Source organism: Macaca fascicularis, chromosome 11, assembly GCF_037993035.2.
Source record: "Macaca fascicularis isolate 582-1 chromosome 11, T2T-MFA8v1.1".
Classification (NCBI taxonomy): Eukaryota; Metazoa; Chordata; class Mammalia; order Primates; family Cercopithecidae; genus Macaca; species Macaca fascicularis.
Genome location: NC_088385.1, coordinates 63,517,677 through 63,533,195, shown reverse-complemented (window position 1 = coordinate 63,533,195; position 15,519 = coordinate 63,517,677). Strand labels below are relative to the sequence as shown.

Here is a 15,519-nt window from a genome sequence, read left to right as displayed (position 1 = left end):
TTTAAAATGGGTTTTGTTTTGTTTTTTTGGTAGGGGGAGCGTCCAGCAGCTTTTAAATGTTAATTTTCACATCATGTGTTCCAAAAATAATTGGTTAGCCTAGGTCACTTCCACCCTCCAACGCTGTGAATACAGTCTCTGTAGCATTCGCTATTTAATGTCTTATCTTCCCGAGCTATTTGAGAAATCGCTAGGTCGCCTTAATACCGCAGTCGCCACTTTTCGGACTGGAGGGCGGAGTCTGCTTCGTTCTGAGGACTGCGTGGCTCCGCGCAGAGAGCTCCTGCTAGGCCTGCGAGTCCTGTTCTGAATTCTTACCCTTATTTAGTCCTTGTCACCACCCCCACCGTGGGAACCGCCTGACGGCCACTCGTCAAAGGAAGTGGCTGCCGGCAGCTCTTGACCCGGAATCGGATCCTAGTCCCACCCCTTCTGCTCCAGGCTTCCTTCTGCAACAGGCGTGGGTCACGCTCTCGCTCGCTCTCTTTCTGCCGCCATCTTGGTTCTGCGTTCCCTGAACAGTAAGTACTTTCTGTGCCGCTACTCTCTATCCGCAGCCATCCGCCTTTCTTTCGGGCTAAGCTGCCCCGGGGACTGAGAGTTAAGGAGAGTTGGAGGCTTTACGGGGCCACAGGGTTCCTACTCGCCCCTGGGCTTCCTGACAAAATGGGGTCTGCGGTTGGTGTCCTGGCAAAAGCAGAATAGAAAGGCTGCGGGCCGGGCCCGGAATCCGAGCCTGCAGAGATGGAAGCAGTTGCAGTGTTGAGGGCAGAAGAGAAGTGCGTCTTGTTTTGGGAACTGCTTTGAGGGATCCAGAAAAGGGTCAGGGGTCACAGCCTTAGAACCTCCAACACCGTTCTCATTGTGACAAGCAAGTGTTGAACTTACAGCACCGTCTTTCCCCTCCTGGGTCCCCAAAGTCGACAAACGTAGTCCAGGAGGCCCCTGCCTAGCCAGTGTGAGTATTAGGAGTGGAGAGGGTTCACGGTAGCGTCTGAAGTCGCCTATGATCGGGAGCCAGCCCTGGATCCTCTCCCTCGGGTTGAGAATGCAACTGGGAATTGCTGGCCTTGATAGAGGCGTAAGGGTCACATAGTTACCTCTTATTCCCAGGTGCTTTGGGGAAGGCTGTCCCCGAACACCCTCACGGTTTTTTTCTAACGGCCCTCCACGGAGTTTTTAAGAATACTTGTCTCTGGGTTGGGCAAGTGAATGTATCCCAATCATTCAGGCCTCCTTTATATTCCCTTCCTTCAGAAATGCCCGGCGAAGCCACAGAAACCGTCCCTGCTACAGAGCAGGAGTTGCCGCAGCCCCAGGCTGAGACAGGTAGGTTCCCCTACCCCCCTTGCCATTAATTAAAATTGACCCTAAGGCCATTTGGTGGCAAAATGACCAAGAGGAAGTACACTGTGTAAGAGGATGGAGTTGCAGCTTTACCGAGGAGGATAGACCGTAAAATTACTATCCTGGAGTTACTTCTATAGGAATTTGGAGTAAAAGTAATGTTTTTAAGATTCGTGGACGTTAAAAGTTCCCTAGCTTGCTTTCTGTTATGCCTGTTGCCTCTAAAGAAGCTCTCCTGTGAAACCCCCACCTCACATAGGAAAACTGAGCAGGGAAGGGGCTCGGTGATTCTTACCTATTGGAACTAGATGACACAGGCCAAGGAGCCCGGAGCATTTGTGAAGCTCCAGCCAGCAAGTTGCATCAAGGTTTTAGTTGGCAGAGCTTGGCATTGTGCCTTTATCACATGTCTGGATGAGATGTGTGCTGGTGGTAAGTGTGTCTTGCTGGGCCCCAGAGTCCTCCTAGGTCGTATAACTTGTTTATGGATTGGTGGTGCTGAGATATTTCTAGTGTGCTGGAATAGTTCCTGCATCATTGTGTGAAACCCAGGATTGAAATAAATCCTTTTTTTATCCTCAACGTTGAAAGTAGTGACTGTGAAGGCTAATTTTTAAATTCTGGTTAAAACATATCTCTGTAAAAAACTTAGGAGGAGGTAGTGAAAAGTTCTTAAAATGATAGCCTTTCTGAGTCAGTTGTGCAGCGCTAAATGAAGGGACTCTTCAGGCTGTAATCTTCATTCTCACCTTTTTATGATTTTTTTTTATTTCATTTGTTATTTAAGGGCAAGTCCTTTCCCTTTTTGGAGTTACAGTAGAGTTGCTTATGGTTGAAAGCATTAAGCTTCCCACCTGTTTGATTTTAGCAGCTGAAGGGATTAATACAGCTGCTAGGAAGAATGGGGAGTTCTGAGCTGGAGTATAAACAATATGAAATTCTTGAAGTACAAGGGGCTTAAGGAAGGGAAAAAGTAAAGTACTCTTCTCTAAAGATTCTGTGATTTCAGTACAAAACGAGATTTTAGAGATTGTGTCATTGAACAACTTAATTTTACAAATATGAAGACTTGAAATTCAGATGAATGCCGGGCGCGGTGGCTCAAGCCTGTAATCCCAGCACTTTGGGAGGCTGAGACGGGCAGATCACAAGGTCAGGAGATCGAGACCATCCTGGCTAACACGGTGAAACCCCGTCTCTACTAAAAAATACAAAAAACTAGCCGGGCGAGGTGGCGGGCGCCTGTGTTCCCAGCTACTCGGGAGGCTGAGGCAGGAGAATGGCGTAAACCCGGGAGGCAGAGCTTGCAGTGAGCTGAGATCCCGCCACTGCACTCCAGCCTGGGCAACAGAGCCAGACTCAGTCTCAAAAAAAAAAAAAAAAGAAAAAAGAAATTCAGATGAATTTAGAAAAATCTGATTCAAGCTTCAAAACTAATGCATTTACTTCTGAAACAGTCCTTAATGCTATTAAATGTATTCCTGAATAGTTTGAGTTGTATAGTAGGCTTATATTAAGGAAGTACCAATGATAAATACGCAGGATTTTGTCTGTAATGACAGTCTATTAGAATGAAGTAGGAAGCTCAAGGAATTGGTTATGGTATCAAAGCAAGTATTTGGGACCTTATTCCATTTGAGGTACAGTCAGAAGAAAATATATTCCATGTTTTTGTGATTCATTATGTTTGGTAGTGTTTTCCTGTAATCGTTAGACTTTGGCCTACCCACTCTACAGGAAAAACTGGTTGAGCCACCTTGTCTTTTCCATGGTAGCATGCCATAAGAACTTCAAAATTACTGGTTCAGTGAATTTTGAATTTGAATTTTGGTACCACGGACTTTTTTTTCCCCCCGTTTAACATTGCCTTCTAAGCATTGAGCATTTGTTGATCCAATTCTGTGTTACCTCCTGAATGCCAGAAATACTGTCTTACTGTCATGCCAAATATTGGTGTATTTTGACATAATGAAATACTTAAATTCCAAGTTAAGGAGTGGGGATCAAGTGTATTCTCGCCACTCCAATTCACTTCTTTTTTTTTTTTTTTTTTTTTTTGAGACGGAGTTTCTTCCCATTGCCTAGGCTGGAGTGCAGTGGTGCAATCTCGGCTCACTGCAACCTCCGCCTCCTGGGTTCAAACAATTCTGCCTCAGCCTCCTGAGTAGCTGGTATTACAGGTGCGTGCCAGGACGCTCAGCTAATTTTTGTATTTTTGTATTCAGATTTTTCCTAGCCTAGTGGAAGCCTGAAAGTATAAAAGCCTGTTTTTTCTTACTTCAGATTCCCCATCATCATCACTGCTCACTATCTTCTTTGTTCCAGTTTTTGGTATTTTTTCCGTTAGTTCATGATATTTGGGTGGACAGAGTAGCATAGCTAGCTGTTCTTTGTGGTAATTCTGTTGGCTGTGAGAAAGACTTGGGAATACAGTCCATTTTAAGAAGTAAGGGGAGAGCACAACTGGGAAAGGGTAGAAAGCATGTTGTTCCCAACCTCCCAAGTGTCTGTGCTCCCCATTTAGAGATAGGCTACTCTTAGACTGTTCTCCTCACCCTAAAATAGTTGGTTTACTTTGATAGAACTTGGGGAAGTGTGAGAAATTAGGAGAGGAATGTCTTCTCACTTGACTGCTGAAAAATGTTTGGGGAAGGTTGTTGTTGCGTGTCACCTTTATCTAATCCTGCGTGGTCACTTAGACTGTCAGATTTTAAACTCGAGTGTGTCCTAGGAGGCATGTTGTACCAAGTTGGGCTGCATAACTCACCTTTTTTCTCCTCCCCCCCCCCTTTCTTTATCTCCTTTTGCCTTTCTCCAGCTGTGCTACCTATGTCTTCAGCCTTGAGTGTCACTGCTGCCTTAGGCCAGCCTGGACAAACCCTCCCCCCTCCTTGCTCTCCTGCCCCACAACAGTGCCCTCTGTCAACTGATAACCAGGCTGCCCCATTCCCTTCCCCCTCTACTATTGCCTCGACCCCTTTTGAAGTTCCTTTTACCCAGTCATCCTCTGGAACAGCCCTACCTTTGGGAACTGCCCCTGAAGCCCCAACTTTCCTACCAAACCTAATAGGGCCTCCCATCTCCCCAGCTGCCTTAGCTCTGGCCTCTCCCATGATAGCTCCAACTCTGAAAGGGACGCCTTCCTCTTCAGCTCCCTTAGCTCTGGTTGCCCTGGCTCCCCACTCAGTTCAGAAGAGTTCTGCTTTTCCACCTAACCTTCCTTCTTCACCTCCTTCAGTGGCTGTAGCTGAGTCAGGGTCAGTGATATCACTGTCAGCTCCCATTGCTCCCTCAGAACCAAAGACTAATCTTATTAAAGTTCCCTCTGAGGTAGTCCCTAATCCAAAAGGCACCCCCAGTCCTTCATGTATAGTCAGTACCGTTCCTTACCACTGTGTGACTCCCGTGGCCTCTGTTCAATCTGGAATGGCCTCCCTTCCTCAGACAACACCCACAACTACCCTAGCTATCACTTCCCTTCAAGTCAAAGATACCACCATTTCCTCAGCTCTAACTTCTCCGCAAAACCCAGGAAGCCTCAGCCTAAAGGGGCCTGTTAGTCCATCTGCTGCCTTACCTCTTTCAACTCAGTCTCTTCCTGTGGTGACCTCTTCTCAAAAGACTGTGGGTCCCAACACCCCCCCAGATTTTCCCATTTATCTGGGCTCTCATCTTGCACCTTTGTATCAAAGTTCTTTTGGTTCTGTCCAACCTTTAGGTCAAACAAGTCCCAGTGCTTTGACAGACCCTACAGTGAAGACCATTTCTATAGATCATTCTTCCACTGGGGACTCTTATCCTTCTCAGAGATCTGTAATTCCTCCCCTTCCTTCCAGAAATGAGGTAGTTCCTGCTACTGTGGCTGCCTTTCCAGTGGTGGCTCCATCTGTTGACAAAGGTCCCTCTACCATCACTAGCATAACCTACAGCCCTTCTGGCTCCTTAAATGTAGCTACCTCCTCTTCATTATCTCCTACGACCTCTCTCATTCTCAAAAGCTCTCCTAATGCCACTCATCATTATCCTTTAGTGGCCCAAATGCCTGTTTCTTCTGTTGGAACCACCCCACTTGTGGTGACTAACCCCTGTACAATTGATGCAGCAGCTACTACCTTTGAGGTAGCTACTTGTGTTTCTCCTCCAATTTCATCAGGTCCCATAAATAATATAGAACCAACTTCCCCTGCTGCCTTGGTTATGGCACCTGTGGCTCCCAAAGAGCCTTCTACTCAAGTAGCAACCACTCTGAGGACACCAGTCTCTCCTCCTCTGCCAGACCCTGAAGACCTCAAAAATCTCCCCAGTTCAGTATTGGTTAAATTTCCAACACAAAAAGACCTCCAAACTGCACCTGCCTCTCCTGACGGAGCTGCTTTCTCTCCAGCCCAAGCAGAACTCACCACCAAGAAAGACCCTACTGTGTTACCATTAGCCCAGACAGTTCGTAAAAATTCCCCTTCTTTCCAAAGTACATCCTCTTCTCCAGAGATATCTCTTTCTCCTGAAACCACCGTAGCAAAGAAAAGCCTTGAAGGCCCTCTCCCTATAGGTAAGCCAACCAGCACTGTGACCTCCCCGCTGGGTGTTAACTCCTCCTCGGCCTCTGTAATCAAGACAGATTCTTATGCAGACCCAGACTCTGCTGGTCTGCTTCTCAAAAGTTCTCTCATTACCCCAACAGTGACTGCATTTCCTTTGCAAAGTGCTGACCCTGCTGGGGTGGCTCCCACAACTGCCAAAGGTACCTCAACTTATACAGCTACAGCCAGCCCTTTTCTAGAAGGAACTGTCTCTTTAGCTCCTGAAAACCACCCAGTTAAGGAAGGTACTTCCACTTTTACTACTTTATCCTTGGTTCCTACAGCTTCAGATTGCCCTGTGGCTCCATCCCCCCAGAATACCTCTGCTCCTCTGGCTACCTTAGTGCTGGCCCCTGAAATCCCAAAGTCTGTGCCCTCACCCTCTCTTCCCGCAGCTGGGACTCCTCCAGGTACAAAAAAGGTTGATGGTATTTCTCATACTTCAGCATTGGCACCTGTTGCTTCCTCTCCCAAAGAGTGCCCAACTGAGGACTCTGGTGCTTCTGCTACTGCATCTTCCAAAGGATCTCTGACTTACCTAGCTGACTCCCCATCTCCTTTAGGGGTTAGTGTGTCTCAGACTAAAAGACCTCCAACCAAGAAGGGTTCTGCTGACCCTGATACTCCTGTTGGAAATCTCTCGTCCCCTGTTTCTCCAGTTGAAGCTTCGTTTCTTCCAGAGAATAGTCTTTCTTTCCAAGACTCTAAAGACTCACCCGCCACGAAGCATTCTCCCACTCCTCCATCCCCCAAAGGGGCCCCTGCTCCCTCAGCTGTGACTCCTCTGTCTCCCAAAAGAGTAACACTAACCTCCAAAGAGACCTCCACTCCTTCAGTTGTGAATCCGCCCTTCCCCAAAGAGGGTCCAGCTACCCCAGCACCCAAACAGGCTCCCGCTCCTCCCGCTCTATCCAGGACTTCTTCCTCCCTCAAAAAGGCCCCAGCTACCCCATCCCCCAAAGGGACCCCCACACCCCCAGCTGCAACTCCTCCCTCCCCCAGAGGAGGCCCAGCTACCCCATCCCCCAAAGGGGCCCCCACACCCCTAGCTGCAACTCCTCCTCCCCGCAAAGGAGGCCCAGCTACGCCATCCCCCAAAGGGACCCCCAAACCCCCAGCTGCAACTCCTCCCTCCCCCAGAGGAGGCCCAGCTACCCCATCCCCCAAAGGGGCCCCCACACCCCCTGCTGCAACTCCTCCCTCCCCCAAAGGAGGTCCAGCAGCTACCCCATCCCCCAAAGGGGCCCCCACTCCCCCAGCTGCAAACCCTCCCTCCCCAAAAGGAGGCCCAGCTACCCCATCCCCCAAAGAGGCCCCCACTCCCCCAGCTGCAAACCCTTCCTCCCCAAAAGGAGGCCCAGCTACCCCATCCCCAAAAGGAGGCCCAGCTACCCCATCCCCCAAACGGGCCCCCACTCCCCCAGCTGCAACTCCACCTTCCCCAAAAGGGGCCTCCACACCCCTAGCTGCAACTCCTTCCCCAAAAGGAGGTCCAGCTACCCCATCCTCCAAAGGGGCCCCCACACCCCCAGCTGCAACTCCTCCCTCCCCAAAAGGAGGCCCAGCTATCCCACCCCACAAAGGGGCTCCCACTCCCCCAGCTGTGACTTCTCCCTCCCCAAAAGGAGGTTCAGCTACCCCATCCTCCAAAGGGGCCCCCACACCCCCAGCTGCAACTCCTCCCTCCCCAAAAGGAGGCCCAGCTATCCCACCCCACAAAGGGGCTCCCACTCCCCCAGCTGTGACTCCTCCCTCCCCAAAAGGAGGTTCAGCTACCCCATCCCCCAGAGGTGCCCCCACTCCCCCAGCAGCAACTCCTCCCTCCCCAAAAGGAAATCTAGCTGCCCCACCCCACAAAGAGGCCCCCAGTCCTTCAGTTGTAACTTCTCCCTCTCCAAAAGGAGATCCAGCTACCTCACCCCCCAAAGGGGCCCCCACTCCCCCAGCTGCAACTCCTCCCTCCCCCAAAGGGACCCCCACTCTCCCAACTACAACTCCCTCCTCTAAAGGAAGCCCAACTACCCCATCCTCCAAAGAGGACCCCACTCCCCCAGCTGCAACTCCCTCCCACAAAGGAGGTCCAGCTGTGACTCCTCCCTCCCCTAAAAGAGGACCAGCTATCCCATCTCCCAAAGGGGACCCCACTTCCCCAGCAGTGATTCCTCTCTCCCCCAAAAAGGCTCCAGCAACTCCAGTCACCAGAGAAGGCCCAGCCACCCCATCCAAAGGCGATACCACTCCCCTAGCAGTGACTCCTGTCTCCCTCAAAAAGGCCCCAGCAACTTCAGCCCCCAAAGGAGGCCCAGCTACCCCATCCTCCAAAGGGGATCCCACCCTCCCAGCAGTGACTCCTCCTTCCCCCAAGGAGCCCTCAGTCCCCAAACAAGCTCCCACTTCTTCCTCTCCCAAAAAGGCCCCAGCAACTCCAGCCCCCATGGGGGCCCCCATTCTGCCAGCTGTGATTCCTTCTTCCCCCAAAGAGGTCCCAGCTACCCCATCCTCCAGAAGGGACCCCATTGCCCAAATAGCGACTCCTCTCTCTAAAAATACCCCAGCAACTCTAGCCCCTAAAGAGGCCCTCATTCCCCCAGCTATGACTCTTCCCTCCCCCAAAAAGAGCCCAGCAATTCCAGCCCCCAAAGAAGCCCCGGCTACCCCATCCTCCAAAGAGGCCTCCAGTCCCCCAGCAGTGACTCCTTCCTCTTACAAAGGGGCCCCATCTCCCAAAGAGGCCCCTACTCCTCCAGCTGTGACTCCTCCATCCCCCAAAAAGGGCCCAGCAACTCCAGCCCCCAAAGGGACCCCCACTTCCCCACCTGTGACTCCTTCCTCCCTCAAAGACTTCCCTGCCTCCCCAGTTTCTGTCACATGTAAAATGGGGGCCACTGTTCCTCAAGCATCTAAAGGGCTTCCAGCAAAGAAAGGCCCCACAGCTCTCAAAGAAGTACTTGTTGCCCCAGCTCCAGAAAGTACACCAGTCATCACAGCTCCCACTCGGAAAGGTCCACAGACCAAAAAGAGTTCTGCCACTTCACCTCCTATGTGTCCAGATCCCTCAGCTAACAATGGTTCTACAGGACCCCTTTCCACAGTGGCTCCAGCCCCTCTACTCCCTGCTCAGAAATGCTCTTCAAAGACATCAAAAGGCAAAGATGCTTCTCATTCCCCAAAGGGCCCCTTGGCTCCTCCTGAGTCTAAGGCATCCACCCCTCTAACAGCAGCTGCCTCTGAGAAGGTCCTTCCTAAACCTGAATCAGCATCTGTCTCTCCACCACCCACCCCACCAGTCTCTCTGCCTCTTGCTCCCTCCCCAATTCCCACTCTGCCTCCTAAACAGCAATTTTTGCTGTCCTCTCCTGGGCTGGTGTTGGAATCACCCTCTAAACCCCTAGCCCCTGCTGATGAGGATGAGCTGCCGCCTCTGATACCCCCGGAACCAATCTCTGGGGGAGTGCCTTTCCAGTCAGTCCTCGTCAACATGCCCACCCCCAAAGCTGCTGGAATCCCTGTCCCAACCCCCTCTGCCAAGCAGCCTGTTATGAAGAACAACAAGGGTATTTGCCTTGGTTTGCCGTGTGCATGGTGTGTCTGTTGCCCACACCCCTCTTGGGGGCTACCCACCAATACTAACCCTGTGATGCGCCGCTTTCTCCAGTGAATCTGCTTGGGTTTGGACATAGAACATAGAATGATCATTTTAAATGCAAAAGCTCTAGGAATATGAAACAAAATCTTGGTTTTCATCACTTCAGATAGATATATAGTGTATTGTGTATCATTCAGTACAATGTGGCCCGGACTACCCTGAGCCTACCATGCCATCTATTTTACCTAATTGATCTGACATTGAAAACCAAGACCTGCCAGACCTTTTAATTTGCTCTAATCCCTACCACATCACTAACTAACCTTGTCCCTGGGCCTGAGATTTGCTAAAACATTGGAGAATTGAACTATTTGTATTTCTTTTTCAATTCTTAGTAATGACCAGGTGCCCAGGGACTTCCTTCTCATAAAAATGTAGAAACCTGTTTTTCCTAGCCTGAAAATGGTGCAGGTATATGCTTTTTTCCCTCAGTAGTCTTTACTGATGCTTGGCCTTTGAATTGAAATAAATTTATGTGAATTATGTTTGGAAAAATTAAGAGATACAGGTCAACATCATTGAGAATCTTCTAACTATATTGATTAGATCACATTGCTGGGGTGAATGGTTTGAAAATGAGGCTGAATATGTGCATGTGACTGCTTTTGACTTGCTCCAACCCCGTTTAAAAGTTGAGGGAATGGCCGGGCGCGGTGGCTCAGGCCTGTAATCCCAGCACTTTGGAAGGCCAAGGCGGGCGGATCACGAGGTCAGGAGATGGAGACCATCCTGGCTAACACAGTGAAACCCTGTCTCTACCAAAAATACAAAAAAAGGCCGGGCTTGGTGGCTCACGCCTGTAATCCCAGCACTCTGGGAGGCCGAGGCGGGCGGATCACAAGGTCATGAGATCAAGACCATTCTGGCTAACATGGTAAAACCCCGTCTCTACTAAAAAAAAAATACAAAAAATTAGCCGGGCGTGGTGATGGGCGCCTGTACTCCCAGCTACTGGGGAGGCTGAGGCAGGAGAATGGCGTGAGCCCGGGAGGCAGAGCTTGCAGTGAGCCAAGATGGCGCCACTGCACTCCAGCCTGAGTGACAGAGTGAGACTCCGTCTCAAAAAAAAAAAAAAAAAAAAAAAAGTTGAGGGGAAATCCAACCTACCTATTGTGCCTCCATGGTGTGATTTTGTTTTTTTCACTTAAGTGTATCTGGGGGCACCTTCTGACAGAATTTTACAGGGATAATTGGACTGTTGGGTAAAATTTAGAGTCAGTCATAGGGGTCATTATTTGCCTGTGCCAAGAAACAAAGACCTTGAGGGAAAGAAAGCAGTTACAGTATGTTAAACTGTTCAGCTATTTCTAGTGATTACTTTTCATTTCTGGGGTTAGGGCTGGGTCTTTACTAGATGTGTACCCACTAGTTAGTGACTAAGTTAGGGGCTATCAAGCTGGCCTCACACAAGCCAGTTGGTTTACATTTAACTTTCTTAGGTCTTGCATGAAGCATTGACCTGTAGTCCAGGCAGGATGTAGTGAAGTACCTTCTCTTATAATTTCTACTATAAAGCAGTAAAAGTTGTTTCTCATTTTAGGGTCTGGAACAGAATCTGACAGTGATGAATCAGTACCAGAGCTTGAAGAACAGGATTCCACCCAGGCAACCACACAACAAGCCCAGGTGGGTGTTCTCTTACTAACTGGTATTGGGTCAAGGAAGCAGGGTTGATCAGGGCAACTTTTTTTTTTTTTTTTTTTTTTTTTTTTTTTTTTGAGACGGAGTCTCGCTCTGTCACCCAGGCTGGAGTGCAGTGGGGCGATCTCGGCTCACTGCAAGCTCCGCCTCCCGGGTTCACGCCATTCTCCTGCCTCAGCCTCCCGAGTAGCTGGGACTACAGGCGCCCACAACCGCGCCCAGCTAATTTTTTGTATTTTTAGTAGAGACGGGGTTTCACCGTGGTCTCGATCTCCTGACCTTGTGATCCGCCCGCCTTGGCCTCCCAAAGTGCTGGGATTACAGGCGTGAGCCACCGCGCCCGGCCGATCAGGGCAACTTTTGTATTTGGAACTGTGAACCTTCATAAAGGAAAACCCACAAGGAAATTGTGCTATCCAGATCTTGGATTCTGGTTAACTAATACCTGTTTTATCTTCTTAGCTGGCGGCAGCAGCTGAAATTGATGAAGAACCAGTCAGTAAAGCAAAACAGAGTCGGAGTGAAAAGAAGGCACGGAAGGTAAGATTTGAAAAGGATTTCAGGATCTAATGAAGCACCTTTATACAGAGTGGAACTCTTTATTTCCATAGGTTTTTGGGGAACAGGTGGTATTTTGGTTACACGAGTAAGTACTTTAGTGTTGATTTTTGAGATTTTAGTGCACCCATCACCCAAGCAGTATACACTGAACCCAATTCTTAGTAGTGGTAGAATCCTGTTTAAAGTAGCAGAAGTAGCTGGATTGGTGGCTCACACTTGTAATCCCAGCACTCTGGAAGGCCAGGGCGAGTGGATCACTTGAGGTCAAGAGTTCAAGACCAGCCTGGTCAACATGGCAAAACCCCTGTCTGCTAAAAATACCAAAAAAAAAAATAGCAGGGCATGGTGGTACGCTCCTGTAGTCCCAGCTACAAAGGTGGTTGAGGCACGGCAGTTGCTTGAACCTGGGAGGCGGAGGTTACATTGAGCCGAGATTGCACTCCTGCACTCCAGCCTGGGCGACAGAGCAAGACCTGTCTCCAAAAATTAAAAAATAAAGTAGCAGAAGTTACTATGGCAGAAAACCCACTCTTTTTTTTTTTTTTTTGCAACGGAGTCTCACTCTATCGCCCAGGCTGGAGTGCAGTGGCCGGATCTCAGCTCACTGCAAGCTCTGCCTCCCGGGTTCACGCCATTCTTCTGCCTCAGCCTCCCAAGTAGCTGGGATTACAGGCGCCCGCCACCTCACCTGGCTAATTTTTTTTTGCATTTTTAGTAGAGATGGGATTTCACCGTGTTAGCCAGGCTGGTCTCGATCTCCTGACCTCGTGATCTGCCCGTCTCAGCCTCCCAAAGTGCTGGAATTACAGACTTGAGCCACCGCGCCCGGCCCCATTCTCTATTCTTGTATGAACTTTTCTCAGCCTGGGGAAAAGCTTTGCTTTGGATGTTGTATTATGTTCCTTGCTTCTTTAGGCTGCTTCTAAAGAGGTTGCAAACCTTATACTATTCTCTCTTCTTTAGGCTATGTCCAAACTGGGTCTTCGACAGGTTACAGGAGTTACTAGAGTCACTATCCGGAAATCTAAGAATATCCTCTTTGTCATCACAAAACCAGATGTCTACAAGAGCCCTGCTTCAGATACTTACATAGTTTTTGGGGAAGCCAAGGTGAGTAAACTTTTCTTGGGCATTGTTCTAGACCAGGGTTTCTCAACCTCAGCACTGCTGACATTTTGCCTCTGGTAGTTCTCTGTTATGGAAGGGCTATCCTGTTCATTATGGATGCTTAGCAGCATTACATCCAGTTTTGATTACCCAAAAACTCCATTGCCATATATCTCCTGGGACACATAACTACCCCCTAGTTGAGAACCACTTGCTCTAAACCTAAAAACTACTCTTTCTACTGCGAGTAAGGGCAAGCAGTTTAAAGCCGTACAATAAGTTACCTGAAGTGGGTTTACAGAGAGTTGTGAAACTATATGATTTATTTTTCAAAGACTGCTGATCTACTCACATGAATCTGTATTCTCTACCCTGTAGATCGAAGATTTATCCCAGCAAGCACAACTAGCAGCTGCTGAGAAATTCAAAGTTCAAGGTGAAGCTGTCTCAAACATTCAAGAAAACACACAGACTCCAACCGTACAAGAGGAGAGTGAAGAGGAAGAGGTATACTAGGAAATCTTTCATATGTTAACTGTCGCCATATAGCAATGTGTTCGTGTTGGTGAGCTATATTAAAAACTAGATTGAGGAGACTCCAAAGAACTGCTGAAATTGTTTTTGCCTTTAATTTACTGCTTTTTCCCTCTCCTCTCTTAGGTCGATGAAACAGGTGTAGAAGTTAAGGACATAGAATTGGTCATGTCACAAGCAAATGTGTCGAGAGCAAAGGCAGTCCGAGCCCTGAAGAACAACAGTAATGATATTGTAAATGCGATTATGGTAAGTGTTCAAGCCTTTGTTCCTTGACTCCCTCTGCCCTGACCAATTACGAGTGACTTTATTTTGTCTGCTAAATATCAGCCAATTAGGGAACCTCATTCCAGAGCCTCTTCTGAGTTGCCGTAGGTTTTAGTGACCTGAGTTCTCCTGATTTGCCTATAAGAACCGCTAATTATCTTTTCTCTCTTACAGGAATTAACAATGTAACCATCTGAAAGCAACTTTTTTTGGTGTCTCAAAGGAGTAACTACAGCTTGGTTTGAAATTTGTACTGTTTCTATCATAAATAAAGTTATGGCTTCTTGTTGGATGAACTCAGTCAATGACTGGTCTCTTCCCCGCCCCCCCCCCCAAAACAAACAAAAAACTTGTAAAGGTTCTAATAATTTGTTAATTACTCCTAAGGCCTCCCTCATTTGATAAGATTTAGTGCCACAGATTTCCCGCTTAAAATCTCAGACTTTATACCTCTTTTAACAAGTCACTGGCCAGGCGCAGTGGCTCACACCTGTAATCCCAGCACTTTGGGAGACCAAGGAGGGGCGGATCACGAGGTCAGGAGATCGAGACCATCCTGGCTAATACAGTGAAACCCCGTCTCCACTAAAAATACAAAAAAATAAGCTGGGTGTGGTGGCAGGCACCTGTAGTCCCAGCTACTCGGGAGGCTGAGGCAGGAGAATGGCGTCAACCCGGCAGGCAGAGCTTGCAGTGAGCCGAGATCGAGATCGCGCCACTGCACTCCAGCCTGGGCGACACAGACTATGTCTCAAAAAAAAAAAAAGTTACTTTACTAGGCTGTTAGGACCTTCCTAACTAGGAAATACAACCTGACTATAAAGTTTCTCATTTCTGACCAGGCAGGATGGCTCACACCTGTAATCCCAACACTGGGAGGTCAAGGCAGGTGGATCACTTTAGCCCAGGAATTTGACACCAGCCTGGGAAACATGGCAAAACCCTGCATCTACAAAAAATAGAATCACTGAGTAATCACTGAGATCACCACTGCACTCTAGCCTGGGTGACAGAGTGAGACACTGTCTCAAAAAAAATTAGTTCCTCATTTCCACTTTCCCAGATGTTAACTGTTAGCAGATCCTGATTCTTCTGTATCTAGTAATCAGCCCCTTCACTGAACTCCAATCTTTCTGAATGCACACTGGGGCTTCTGTGTCCTCTGAGGAGTTTACATTGTAACTCCTCGACATATAAGAGCTTGGTAGGGAGTTGAAGAGGAGGTAGGAGATACATGAAAAGGCTGCCTCCTGAAGGGGAAGATTTTGAGTATATTGTAAACTTTCTGCTCTTAAGCAAATTCTCTACAGACATTTTAATCTACAAAGTAGCTTCTGATTGGGATAGCCATAATTATATATTAGGACAATAAATGAAAACAAGGACTGTCCCAGGCTAACTAAAACATAACAGTTAGTTTACAGATAGCTATGTAGGAATTCCAAGAAAAATAAACTGAGTTTGAGTTGTCAGAGAATGGTTTGAAAGAAATCAAAGGGCTACAATTTATTTTTTTATTTTTTTATTTTTTTTGTTTTTTGAGACGGAGTCTCGCTCTGTCGCCCAGGCTGGAGTGCAGTGGCGCGATCTCGGCTCACTGCAAGCTCCGCCTCCTGGGTTTACGCCATTCTCCTGCCTCAGCCTCCTGAGTAGCTGGGACTACAGGCGCCCGCCACCGCGCCCGGCTAATTTTTTGTATTTTTAGTAGAGACGTGGTTTCACCGTGGTCTCGATCTCCTGACCTTGTGATCCGCCCGCCTCGGCCTCCCAAAGTGCTGGGAGGGCTACAATTTAGAAATGGGAAAGTTACAAGTAAATGTAGAGGCAAGAATCCTA

At 48.5% G+C, this 15,519-nt stretch overlaps 1 protein-coding gene across 16 annotated transcripts; it reads left to right on the top strand.

Annotated features, from left to right (window-relative positions):
* Positions 1-482: 482 nt before the first annotated feature.
* NACA (nascent polypeptide associated complex subunit alpha) lies at positions 483-13,983 on the top strand. Of its 16 annotated transcripts, XM_074007213.1 has the most exons (11): positions 483-521; positions 1,258-1,329; positions 4,166-5,896; positions 6,029-6,172; positions 9,320-9,481; positions 11,114-11,199; positions 11,677-11,754; positions 12,739-12,885; positions 13,261-13,389; positions 13,543-13,665; positions 13,858-13,983. In XM_074007213.1, the coding sequence occupies exons 2-11, from the start codon at positions 1,260-1,262 to the stop codon at positions 13,870-13,872; spliced, it is 2,685 nt and encodes an 894-aa protein (XP_073863314.1). In that variant the 5' UTR covers positions 483-521; positions 1,258-1,259; the 3' UTR covers positions 13,873-13,983. The 16 variants fall into 16 exon arrangements, with proteins under 16 accessions (XP_073863314.1, XP_045221413.2, XP_045221412.2 ...); XM_045365478.2 differs by lacking the exon at positions 6,029-6,172; XM_045365477.2 differs by having other exon boundaries at positions 4,166-6,172.
* The last annotated feature ends 1,536 nt before the right edge of the window (positions 13,984-15,519 follow it).

What these genes read in the sequence shown, in the direction of transcription:
- NACA (XM_074007210.1), top strand. Translation starts at nt 1,260, where the DNA reads ATGCCCGGCGAAGCCACAGAAACCGTCCCTGCTACAGAGCAGGAGTTG. An exon ending in CAACCACACAACAAGCCCAG is followed by an intron (nt 11,200 to 11,676) that starts GTGGGTGTTCTC and finishes TTATCTTCTTAG; the next exon opens with CTGGCGGCAGCAGCTGAAAT. An exon ending in TAGTTTTTGGGGAAGCCAAG is followed by an intron (nt 12,886 to 13,260) that starts GTGAGTAAACTT and finishes TCTACCCTGTAG; the next exon opens with ATCGAAGATTTATCCCAGCA.